This window comes from Balaenoptera acutorostrata, chromosome 11, assembly GCF_949987535.1.
Source record: "Balaenoptera acutorostrata chromosome 11, mBalAcu1.1, whole genome shotgun sequence".
NCBI classification, from domain to species: Eukaryota; Metazoa; Chordata; class Mammalia; order Artiodactyla; family Balaenopteridae; genus Balaenoptera; species Balaenoptera acutorostrata.
The window spans coordinates 28,276,597-28,290,090 of record NC_080074.1 but is presented as its reverse complement, the minus strand read 5'-3'; the positions used below and the strand labels follow the sequence as shown (position 1 = coordinate 28,290,090).

The 13,494-nt window shown below is 33.0% G+C and overlaps 1 protein-coding gene across 2 annotated transcripts in view; it reads right to left on the bottom strand.

Annotated features, from left to right (window-relative positions):
- EEA1 (early endosome antigen 1) overlaps positions 1-13,494 on the bottom strand; it is a 124,836-nt gene that overhangs the window by 63,789 nt on the left and 47,553 nt on the right. For both annotated transcript variants that reach the window (XM_057556391.1, XM_057556392.1), the window contains 5 exons: positions 13,349-13,414; positions 11,408-11,447; positions 10,029-10,142; positions 4,143-4,264; positions 3,070-3,225 (listed from right to left, as the gene is read on the bottom strand). In XM_057556391.1, coding sequence (XP_057412374.1) covers positions 3,070-3,225; positions 4,143-4,264; positions 10,029-10,142; positions 11,408-11,447; positions 13,349-13,414 — 498 coding nt within the window. The remainder of the gene's footprint in view (positions 1-3,069; positions 3,226-4,142; positions 4,265-10,028; positions 10,143-11,407; positions 11,448-13,348; positions 13,415-13,494) is intronic.

Here is a 13,494-nt window from a genome sequence, read left to right as displayed (position 1 = left end):
TATGTTTGAAGTTCTGAGATTGCCTTAAAACACAAAATTGCCATATGGTGCTAGAAGGTGCTATATTAAAAGTAATACTAAACTACTAATATTAAAAAGCCTTCCAAAAACACATTACCTCAAGTTTAAGCATCTCCATTAGAAAGCAGAAAAAAATAAAATAAAATGATGGATGAAAGGTGGAAGACAAGACTGACAAAAGTACACATTGAACATACCATAAAAAGTCCAAACACACCTCTAAATCTGATCTCTTATACTAGCATTTGTTTAAATGATACTTAAATGCTCTCTTTAGTAACTATGCATGAGTGTAATCATACTTATTCCATCTCTTTATAACCTTTTTAGCTTTAAAAATTGGGATTCAAATAAGTATATTTGGAATAAAAATTAAATTCTTAAAAAATCATTTCCATTAAAGACAACACCAAATATAAGTTGATTATAGCTTTGATATTTTTAATAATGTAGATTTTTATGAATCATACTTTTATTAACCTTAACTTCTGATCTAAAGAAAAGCTAATTATTTAAAAAGTACTTTTTGGGCTTCCCTGGTGGCGCAGTGGTTGAGAATCTGCCTGCCAATGCAGGGGACATGGGTTCGAGCCCTGGTCTGGGAGGATCCCACATGCCATGGAGCAACTAGGCCCATGAGCCACAATTACTGAGCCTGCGCGTCTGGAGCCTGTGCTCCACAACGGGAGAGGCCGCGATAATGAGAGGCCCGTGCACTGCGATGAAGAGTGGCCCCCGCTTGCCGCAACTGGAGAAAGCCCTCGCACAGAAACGAAGACCCAACACAGCCAAAAATAAATAAATAAATAAATAAAAATTAAAAAAAAAAAAAAAAAAGAAAAAATTAAATGGATCCGGCTTTAAAAAAAAAAAAAAAAAAGTACTTTTAAATGTTTTAGAATGAGTTATTTTTCTATATGCCTTCTAAAATATCTAGATTTTTTAAAATGTCAATGAATTCATAAGTTATATTGTTAATGAAAGGAATGGAACATATTTAACAATGTGTAATACCAGATTGTATATCTTGAGCCTCAACTAGAAATACCAAACAAATCATTACATTTTTAGTTTCTTTAATTCCTTTTACTGTTTTGTTTCTGATTCCAATGTTTTAGGTTCAGTAAAACAGTAATATATAAAATAGTTTTTTTTCTATTAAGTTATATAATTCACTAACACACTTAACTGAGACTAAATAGAAATGAATTTTAATAAATTAATAAAATACATGCCATTTTTCAAGGAGTAAGCAGAAGCTAAAAACAGTTATAAACAAATAAATGAGATGGAATATTTAGACAGTAATTTTTTTCATATGGAAATGGTATGAGACACAACTCAAAAGTACTTTAAGCTATACTCAATACAAATATACAATATGTCAAGATATAAAAAGTAATAAAAATAAGTATTAGATCAAGATTAATAGCACAAATTTACTTCTAAGGCAATCACCAGACCACCTAAAATGGGAAATAACATGATATAGAAAGAACACGAGCTTCAGACAGGACTTGAGTTCTAATCCACGCTTCTTTATGTTAGGTGCATGACCTTGAACAAGTTATTTAACCTCATTGAGCCCAGATTCCTTAAATATAAAACAAACTTAATACTTAACTTACAGGGTTAAAAGAAGTTTCTACTCAAGCATTATCTGGATGGGATTTTACCTCATGAGACTTCTTTGATTCAGCCTCTCCTTGAATACACATTAGGAGCTTTTTATTGGCTTTGATAAATTCATGAACTCCCTGGAATTATTTAAAAATTTGTGGGACTATGTGTCATTGGGCTACAAAGATCACTTTTGGGAAATCTGCACCTGAAGTTCATAAACTTTAAAGTCTGAAGTGTTAGGCATCATGAAGCCTCACATGCCTATGCATGTTGTACCCATAAACTTTCACCATTCCTCCACTGATAAGATATAGGAGGAACTAAAATAAAGGATGACATGGGTTATCTATATTTATACTCCATAGCTCATTAATAAGTTACTAATTATGAATAGAGTGGCTTTTAGATCACCAGCTGAAAATCTCTAAGAGATGCAAGTTGAAATGTCACTATAACTTAACGTTTTAAACTGAAAACATGAAAAACAGAGGTCTGTATCATATATGGGAGCTTAAGAACTACACATAGTAGTAGTTATAACAAAATACCTCCTATGATACAGTAGGAAGGACAAAGGCTATCATTTTTAAGCAAGTATATTTACTACACATCCTAGAGTTTGTCATATGCTGACATAATTATATAAGGGATTTACAGGCCAAAGTCATGCAAGAAATAGTAGAAGAAACTGAGAATGTTTATCCTGGAAGAGAAAAAAACTCAGAGTAAATATGAACAGTCTTCAAATATTTCATGTGGAAAAGAACAATTTATTATGTTTAATTCCTGAGAACTGGAACCAGTGCATGTAAATCATAGGGAAACAAATGCCAACTCAATGGAATGGCTGACTTAGGAAGAAATATGCACCCCCTACGTCACCTAGCAAGAGTTGTAGATCACTTATCAGAGATGCTATAAAGGGAATTCCTGGATGGAGTGTTAGACTAGATGATTTTTATGACTTCTTTCAACCACATAATTAAATAGCTGATAAATGAAAAAGAAGTCGAATAGAAAATAAGTCTTAAATACTTTTTCTAAACAACATTGGTTATACAAATGAAGAAAATGAAATCATACTTCCTTTACCCCTACCAAAATGAAATAAACTTAATTACTACTTACTGACTAGTCTGGAGCAAATTTAACTTTAAATATAATTTCTACACAATATACATCATTTATTAAACAGAATAATACTCTTGTATGCAAACATTCTTCTCTAAGTCTCTAGCTTCATAGAGCAAAGATTGAAAATATTGACTACCAGACCATATTGACTATATACAAATATTACCCAGACCAGATGAAAGAAAGGCAAATACTGCTTGATAGGTCACTCAGAAAAATCCTGGCTTCACTCAAGAGTGCACACTAAACAACTTAACATCAATCTCGTTTAAGTGCACTAAACTTCATTACCTGTGAGTGAGCATGTTCTGCTTGTAACTTTTTGCATTCATCTTTGAGTTTTTCAGATTCTCTCTCACGTTCCAAGGTCATGTTGTCCATTAGCGTTTGAACTTGGACCAGTTCTTTCTTAAGCACAGCAACATCTTCTATTCCAGGTCTCTGAAGCTGTGAAGCAACACATTTTTATTAAAAATCACAGTGAAACTAAAATAACACACATTTTTAAAATAGTTTTACTACTAAGAAATCAAAATAAAACAATCTTTAATATCAATTACTAGATTCCAAACATCAAACACTGATGTCTTCCCCCAACAATCCTCTCCTTTTCCCGCTCTATCTTATACTTAATAGTATTACCACTCAAGGTACAAAATCGCAAATTCACAATTATCCTTAGCGCTTTAATTGCTTTCCTTTCCTTCACAAACTACACCCACTGGTAATAACAATCACTTGATAAATGCTAAATTCCTTCATTTTTTTATCCTACGAAACTGGTCAATAACATGAAGAAAAAACAGGTATAAGCATAATTTGGGTTTGTTGCAGGTTGAATACAGTTGATTCATTTATTCATATATTTCTTGAGTGCTAAATAAAGGACAGAAAGGATGCAAGGACAGATCCAAAGTTGTTAAGCCTGGGGAGAGTGATGAAAATACATGGTACCAATGACAGAAATACAGTTACAGAGGAAATAGGATGACTTGATGTTATACTTGTTGAATTTGAAATGAAAGCTAGAAATGCAATCAGAAGTATCCTAAAAGTATGGATTTATAAAACTAAAGTTCAAGGGATGGTAAGATCACAGATGCAAATATGGAAACTACTAAAAAAGACAGTTGATACTAAGATAGAAACAACAAAAATGTTAATGTCATAAATTATGTGTCATAAAATTCCATTTTTACTTTAAAAATCATATAAAGTATATACATTTACGTGGTAAAACTATAGGGAATTTTTTGTTTCCTCCATTCTACTCAGGCTGTACTTTCAAAAACGTTTCATCAGTGTATATATTTCATTTTTCAATTTCAAATAAGGTACATTCTAATAAATGGCTTCTAAATTACCAGTTCAGTCTTTAGATCGTGAATTATAGTTGCTCCTTTGTTTAATTCTTCTGTTAGATGTGTCACTTTTTGTTCAGCAGCTTCTCGAAGACTCCTTTCTTCATCATATTTTGACTTTATATCTAATTCAGGATAGTTACACAAATGACATGACATTAACTCTAGGGAAGAACAGTTTTATAAATTCTTGTATATTCCAGTATATATCTATATATCACTCTAATTCAAATTCATATTCCTTTGATAACCATAAATATATACAATAAAATTATACTTCTGATTACATTAAATGATAAACTTTTCTTAATTTTTTAATTTTATTTTATTTATTTTCTTATACAGCAGGTTCTTATTAGTCATCAATTTTATACACATCAGTGTATACATGTCAATCCCAATCGCCCAATTCATCCCACCACCACCACCACCCCCCCGCCGCTTTCCCCACTTGGTTCCCATACGTTTGTTCTCTACATCTGTGTCTCAATTTCTGCCCTACAAACCGGTTCATCTGTACCATTTTTCTAGGTTCCACATATATGCATTAATATACGATATTTGTTTTTCTCTTTCTGACTTACTTCACTCTGTATGACAGTCTCTAGATCCATCCATGTCTCAACAAATGACTCAATTTTGTTCCTTTTTATGGCTGAGTAATATTCCATTGTATATATGTACCACAACTTCTTTATCCATTCGTCTGTCGATGGGCATTTAGGTTGCTTCCATGACCTGGCTATTGTAAACAGTGCTGCAATGAACATTGGGGTACATGTGTCTTTTTGAATTGTGGTTTTCTCTGTGTATATGCCCAGTAGTGGGATTGCTGGATCATGTGGTAATGCTATTTTCAGTTTTTTAAGGAACCTCCATACTGTTCTCCACAGTGGCTGTATCAGTTTACATTCCCACCAACAGTGCAAGAGGATTCCCTTTTCTCCACACCTTCTCCAGCATTTGTTGTTTGTAGATTTTCTGATGATGCCCATTCTAACTTGGGTGAGGTGATACCTCATTGTAGTTTTGATTTGCATTTCTCTAATAATTAGTGATGTTGAGCAGCTTTTCATGTGCTTCTTGGCCATCTGTATGTCTTCTTTGCAGAAATATCTATTTAGGTCTTCTGCCCACTTTTGGATTGGGTTGTTTCTTTTTTTAATATTGAGCTGCAAGAGCTGTTTATATATTTTGGAGATTAATCCTTTGTCTGTTGATTCGTTTGCAAATATTTTCTCCCATTCTGATGGTTGTATTTTCGTCTTGTTTATGGTTTCCTTTGCTGTGCAAAAGCTTTTAAGTTTCATTAGGTCCCATTTGTTTATTTTTGTTTTTGTTTCCATTACTCTAGGAGGTGGATCAAAAAAGATCTTCCTGTGACTTATGCCAAAGAGTGTTTTTCCTATGTTTTCCTCTAAGAGTTTTATAGTATACGGTCTTATATTTAGGTCTCGAATCCATTTTGAGTTTATTTTTGTGTATGGTGTTAGGGAGTGTTCTAATTTCATTCTTTTACACGTGGCTGTCCAGTTTTCCCAGTACCACTTATTAAAGAGGCTGTCTTTTCTCCATTGTATATCCTTACCTCCTATGTCATAGATTAGTTGACCATAGGTGCGTGGGTTTATCTCTGGGCTTTCTATCTTGTTCCATTGATCTATGTTTCTGTTTTTGTGCCAGTACCATATTGTCTTGATTAGTGTAGCTTTGCAGTTTAGTCTGAAGTCAGGGAGTCTGATTCCTCCAGCTCCGTTTTTTTCCCTCAAGACTGCTTTGGCTATTCGGGGCCTTTTGTGTCTCCATACAAATTAAAAAATTTTTTGTTCTAGTTCCGTAAAAAATGCCATTGGTAATTTGATAGGGATTGTATTGAATCTGTAGATTGCTTTGGGTAGTATAGTCATTTTCACAACATTGATTCTTCCAAAACAAGTACATGGTATATATCTCCATCTGTTGGTATCATCTTTAATTTCTTTCATCAGTGTCTTATAGTTTTCTGCATACAGGTCTTTTGTCTCCTTAGGAAGGTTTATTCCTAGGTATTTTGTTCTTTTTGTTGCAATGGTTAAATGGGAGTGTTTCCTTAATTTCTCTTTCAGATTTAACATCATTAATGTATAGGAATGCAAGAGAGTTCTGTGCATTAATTTTGTACCCTGCAACTTTACCAAATTCATTGATGAGCTCTAGTAGTTTTCTGGTGTCATCTTTAGGATTCTCTATGTATAGTATCATGTCATCTGCAATCAGTGACAGTTTTACTTCTTCTTTTCCAATTTGTATTCCTTTCACTTCTTTTACTTCTCTGATTGCCGTGGCTAGGACTTCCAAAACTATGTTGAATAATAGCGGTGAGAGTGGACATCCTTGTCTTGTTCCTGATCTTAGAGGAATGCTTTCAGTTTTTCACCATTGAGAATGATATTTGCTGTGGGTTTGTCATATATGGTCTTTATTCTGTTGAGGTAGGTTCCCTCTATGCCCACTTTCTGGATAGTTTTTATCATAAATGGGTATTGAATTTTGTCAAAAGCTTTTTCTGCATCTATTGAGATGATCATATGGTTTTTATTCTTCAAATTGTTAATATGGTGTATCACATTGATTGATTTGCATATATTGAAGAATCCTTGCATCCCTGGGATAAATCCCGCTTGATCATGGTATATGATCCTTTTAATGTGTTGTTGGATTCTGTTTGCTAGTATTTTATTGAGGATATTTGCATCTATATTCATCAGTGATATTGGTCTGTAATCCTCTTTTTTTGTAGTATCTTTCTCTGCTTTTGGTATCAGGGTGATGGTGGTCTCATAGAATGAGTTTGGGAGTGTTCCTTCCTCTGCAATTTTTTGGAAGAGTTTGAGAAGGATGGGTGTTAGCTCTTCTCTAAATGTTTGATAGAATTCATCTGTGAAGCCATCTGGTCCTGGACTTTTGTTTGTTTGAAGATTTTTAATCACAATTTCAATTTCATTACTTGTGATTGGTCTGTCCATATTTTCTATTTCTTCCTGGTTCAGTCTTGGAAGGTTATACCTTTCTAAGAATTTGTCCATTTCTTCCAGGTTGTCCATTTTATTGGCATAGAGTTGCTGGTAGTAGTCTCTTAGGATGCTTTGTATTTCTGCAGTGTCTGTTGTAACTTCTCCTTTTTCATTTCTAATTTTATTGATTTGAGTCCTCTCCCTCTTTTTCTTGATGAGTCTTGCTAATGGTTTATCCATTTTGCTTATCTTCTAAAAGAACCAGCTTTTAGTTTTATTGATCTTTGCTATTGTTTTCTTTGTTTCTATTTCATTTATTTCTGCTCTTTTCTTTATTATTTCTTTCCTTCTGCTAACTTTGGGTTTTGTTTGTTCTTCTTTCTCTAGTTCCTTTAGGCGTAAGGTTAGATTGTTTATTTGAGATTTTTCTTGTTTCTTGAGGTAGGCTTGTATAGCTATAAACTTCCCGCTTAGAACTGCGTTTGCTGCATCCCATTAGTTTTGGATTGTCGTGTTTTCATTGTCATTTGTTTCTAGGTATTTTTTGATTTCCTCTTTGATTTCTTCAGTGATCTCTTGGTTATTTAGTAACGTAGTGTTTAGCCTCCATGTGTTTGTGTTTTTTACGTTTTTTCCCTGTAATTCATTTCTACTCTGATAGCATTGTGCTCAGAAAAGATGCTTGATATGATTTCAATTTTCTTCAATTTACTGAGGCTTGATTTGTGACCCAAGATGTGATCTATCTTGGAGAAAATTTCCGTGCGCACTTGAGAAGAAAGTGTAATCTGCTGCTTCTGGATGGAATGTCCTATAAATATCAATTAAATCTATCTGGTCTACTGTGTCATTTAAAGCTTCTGTTTCCTTTATTTATTCCTTCATTTTCATTTTGGATGATCTCTCCATTGGTGTAAGTGAGGTGCTAAAGTCCCCCATTATTATTGTGTTACTGTCAATTTCCTCTTTTACAGCTGTTAGCAGTTGCCTTATGTATTGAGGTGCGCCTATGTTGGGTGCATATATATTTATAATTGTTATATCTTCTTCTTGGACTGATCCCTTGATCATTATGTAGTGTCCTTCCTTGTCTCTTGTAACATTCTTTATTTTAAAGTCTATTTTATCTGATATGAGTATTGCTACTCCAGCTTTCTTTTGACTTCCATTTGCATGGAATATCTTTTTCCATCCCCTCACTTTCAGTCTGTATGGGTCCCTAGGTCTGAAGTGGGTCCCTTGTAGACAGCATATATATGGGTCTTGTTTTTGTATCCATTCAGCAAGCCTGTGACTTTTGGTTGGAGCATTTAATCCATTCACGTTTAAGGTAATTATCGATATGTATGTTCCTATGACTATTTTCTTAATTGTTTTGGGTTTGTTTTTGTAGGTCCTTGTCTGCTCTTGTGTTTCCCACTTAAGGAAGTTCCTTTAGCATTTGTTGTAGAGCTGGTTTGGTGGTGCTGAATTCTCTTAGCTTTTGCTTGTCTGTAAAGCTTTTGATTTCTCCATCGAATCTAAATGAGATCCTTGCCGGGTAGACTAATCTAGGTTGTAGGTTCTTCCCTTTCCTCACTTTAAGTATATCATGCCACTCCCTTCTGGCTTGTAGAGTTTCTGCTGAGAAATCAGCTGTTAACCTTATGGGAGTTCCCTTGTATGTTATTTGTCATTTTTCCCTTGCTGCTTTCAATAATTTTTCTTTGTCTTTAATTTTTGCCAGTTTGATTACTATGTGTCTCAGCGTGTTTCTCCTTGGGTTTATCCTGTATGGGACTCGCTGCGCTTCCTGGACTTGGGTGGCTATTCCCTTTCCCATGTTAGGGAAGTTTTCGACTATAATCTCTGCAAATATTTTCTCTGGTCCTTTCTCTCTCTCTTCTCCTTCTGGGACCCCTATAATGTGAATGTTGTTGCGTTTAATGTTGTCCCAGAGGTCTCTTAGGCTGTCTTCATTTCTTTTCATTCTTTTTTCTTTATTTTATTCTGCAGCAGTGAATTCCACCATTCTGTCTTCCAGGTCACTTATCCATTCTTCTGCCTCAGTTATTCTGCTATTGATTCCTTGTAGTGTAGTTTTCATTTCAGTTATTGTATTGTTCATCTCTGTTTGTTTGTTCTTTAATTCTTCTAGGTCTTTGTTAAACATTTCTTGCATCTTCTCGATCTTTGCCTCCATTCTTTTTCCGAGGTCCTGGATCATCTTCACTATCATTATTCTTAATTCTTTTTCTGGAAGGTTGCCTATCTCCACTTCATTTAGTTGTTTTTCTGGGGTTTTCTCTTGTTCCTTCATCTGGTACATAGCCCTCTGCCTTTTCATCTTGTCTATCTTTCTGTGAATGTGGTTTTTGTTCCACAGGCTGCATGACTGTAGTTCTTCTTGCTTCTGCTGTCTGCCCTCTGGTGCTAAATGATAAACTTTAAATGATCAAATGTCTTTGTCTACATAAATTCCACACAGCAATAAATTACTAATTAGCATTTTAATGTATACTTAATCACATACAATATTTTACCTAAAAGCATGTATATGTAGTTAAAAAAATTATGTGTAATTGTTAGCATAACCAAATGTTAAATCTGTACTATATTATTTGACTTCTTCAAAATGTTACTTGTTAATCTTTAAGCATACCCCAAAAGAAAATTCATCCTCTCTAAGATTCAGGAAGAATTTTACAGAGAAAATCAGTCCTTTGAAGGGAGGAGGTGGAAGAACAAACAAAATAACTTATATAGCAATTCTATTATCATTAAATGCCAGTAATCACCACCACAATCTATAACAAATGCTTTATCACAGTAAAATACAATGTTTATTTCTAGGATTTACAATGGCAAAATTGTAATGTGACTGATATATTGGCTAAATAATTGTGATTTAATTTACCTGCAATTTCAGTGGCAAGTTGGGCTGCTTTCTGTTCAAATAAGTCTTTCATTTGCTTAATATTAAAATTTTCTGTTTGGGCTTCTTCTAACTTCTGTTCCAGAGACTGTAGTTCTACAAAAAAGTACAGTAGTTATTCAAATACAATGTGAATTACATTTCCTAAATTGTTATTACTTATATCATAATCATTGTAGAAGTTAAAGACAATCAACATGCGTCTACTAGCCAATTACAAGTAGAGTATCTTCACATTTTAAGAATTAAGCATAGGGCTTCCCTGGTTAAGAATCCGCCTGTCAATGAAGGGGACACGGGTTGGAGCCCTGGTCCAGGAAGATCCCACATGCCTCGGAGCAAGTAAGCCCGTGCGCCACAACTACTGAGCCTGCACTCTAGAGCCTGTGAGCCACAACTACCGAGCCCACGTGCCACAAATACTGAAGCCTGCGTGCCTAGAGCCTGTGCTCCGCAACAAGAGAAGCCACTGCGATGAGAAGCCCGCACACCGCAACAAAGAGTAGCCCCAGCTCGCCGCAACTAGAGAAAGCCAGCATTCAGCAACAAAGACCCAACGCAGCCAAAAATAAAATAAATAAATTTATTTTTTTAAAAAAAGAAAGAATTAAGCATAGCCAATTCATTTAAGGCTCAAGTCATAGTTTACAAACATGTAAAACAAATGAAAGGAATATTTAGCAATCATACCCAAATAATTTATAAATATTTGTTTAAGGATTATTTTGACTTCACATTTCTCAGTTATTTTCCTGTATCTGTCAACTGACCAAAAAGGAATATATCCTGCGCCTCTGATGAAATGTGTCACAGTGTGAAATGAAATTAGCACTGTTTTAAGAACAATCAAGGTCTTAAATAAAATAATCAATTAAAATATGCAGTCAACTCCTACTACTTCATTCTCATAAAGAAAAGGGATTTCAGAGGGACATTAAATACAATAGCTAATCTCAAAATATAATTTTGATTATTCATTGCACATTCCTCCAGTTAAAGTCCATTACAAAGATGCTAGTTTCATCATTTTTTTATTTCAAGAGAAAAAACTGCATCGCTCTTTAATACAGATCTAAATTTTCATTAACCACCATATTAATGTAATATTTCAGAAGTTTCTTTATAACTTCAGAATATAATGAACTAAAAAAGGACTAAGATTTCATTAACTGATTAAGTTACAAAGTTCACAGGTAATAGACACTCTCAGCCTAGAATATGACTGTTATCTTCACTGTTTTAAAGCCATAAAGTATAATCACAAAACAAAATTCATGTAGCAAGCATCACAGAAAAAGAAAGAAGTAAAAAAGGATGAGAAGGAAGAAAAATGAAAAAATAACAGCTGTAAGTAAAGTTACCTGCTGATGAATCAGCCACTAATCCATCAGGTTTAGACTCCTCGATGAAAACAAAAAACATAAACAAATGCATTAAAAGGAAAAGACAATACTGTTACAATTGCCAATGTGAAAAAAATCTCTGAAATCCACATTCTGTCAGGTAAGTAGCAAGATTTTGATGAAAATCAAATCTTGGCCTGCTCACATTCTTCTAGATCTCTAAGGTCCGACTAGGCAGTCTGGAATAATGATGTTAACTGTAGCTCACTGATTCTAAGAATTCTTTTATGTTAACATATATTAAATTTTTATGAGTCTTGACAAGATGGCATCTTAAATTCCATAAATACAGTAATAAGTAACATAAAGTATCACAATTATAAAAATAGATTCTAAAGCAAATACTTAAGTTAGCAGACAAGATTCAATCTTATAATAGTTGAAAATTTTCATAAGCTGAAATATGCCATGAAACTAACACTACTAAAAAAATTGGCTTTAAAAACATAAATTTTTAATTCCAGATTATAAATTGTCTTTAAAGAAGCCGAAATAAAGAATGTATTCCATAAGGTTTAATTTATCACATGCATTAGGAATAAAATAATATACTACCTAGTCATTATTTCCATATTCTAAAGAATTATATATATCTGAAAAAGTTTCATAAGTTATCTCATAGTACATCTGACTTTTTTATTTTCCTATACATTGGATTTAGACATACTGATTGCTAATAATCATCAATATTTAAAATACATTTTCCCCCAAAGGTAAATTTCTTATCAAGGCAATTGCACTGGGAATGTATTTAATTTATTATAAATGTAAAATAGCCATCTCAAATGTAGTAAACAATTTCCTCTGTGTTTTCAGGTGCAGAAAATAATACAGCTCATGTTTGACTGATTGTTAATGGCATCTATGTAAAACACATATAAGTGAACTATAAGTATTTTAGATTACTAAAAACCTCTTTAATGTGACCTCAATTATAGAAGCTTAGCAGTAATAAGACTGATATCTTTTTATCCATTTATTTGGTTTTTTTCCTAGTCCAAATCACAATTTTTGGTGAAAAGACAAAAAGACCAACTGGGAGTCATAATGTGCTAAGATAATGAGTACAGGGATCACTAATTACTTTATAAAAGTATTAGAGCTATAGTTAAAGGGTGTCAGTTTTATTCTTACAAATGAAAACTATACATGTATTTGGTAAAATTCATTATTCTATGATTCTTTATGTAATTTTAGTATAAAAGTCAAAATAATTTTAGTATAAAAATCATAATTGGTTAAGACATTGTTTAGAAAATACATTAAGCTATAAAGAACATATATATATAAAGAATCTGAGATATCAAGTGAAATCCCTCAAAATAACTACTTTTGATACCACGATGATTTTCTTGTTCTTTTCCCTATATATTATTTTTATATAAAGTTGTATAGTACATATGTGCCTGTGTGTGTACAAAGACACAAATTTTTTTAACATCATTAATACATCAGTTTTCCCATGTTTTCAAACAATCTCCACTAATATAAACTGTAAGCAGCTACTAATAGTTCTGTCCTTATTAATAGACATTTTAGTGATTTTCAATTTGTCACAAACACAAATGCTTTGAAGAGCTTCACTATTGTTTGAACCTATATTTCTTAACCATTTAGGTATATTGTCAGAAAATAAGAATAATGTTTTAAACAATCCATAGGTAAATGATTCTTAATGGAGCACCTTTAAGGAGTTACATCTGACCTTCCCACATATTAGTTATATTGGTTTGCATTCATTAGTACTACCAAAGGATATACATGTAGACTAATACACAGAGAAACAAATTAGGAAGTTATTCATATCAGGCCACCTGTTTACAAAAAAGTATTATGCTTGATTTTCAACAATGAAAATAAACAACTAATAACACACTTCAAGTATTTAAAAGTAATTACTTGCTGCTGCAGCCCTTGAAATTTTTCTAATTCTTTCTTTAATTCTTCTGAGTACCATTTTTCCTCCTAAGAAAAGAAAACGGTTTTTAATTAGCAAATTGTAAAAGATTTTATTTATCTGAAACACTGAAAATAAACAAGTATAA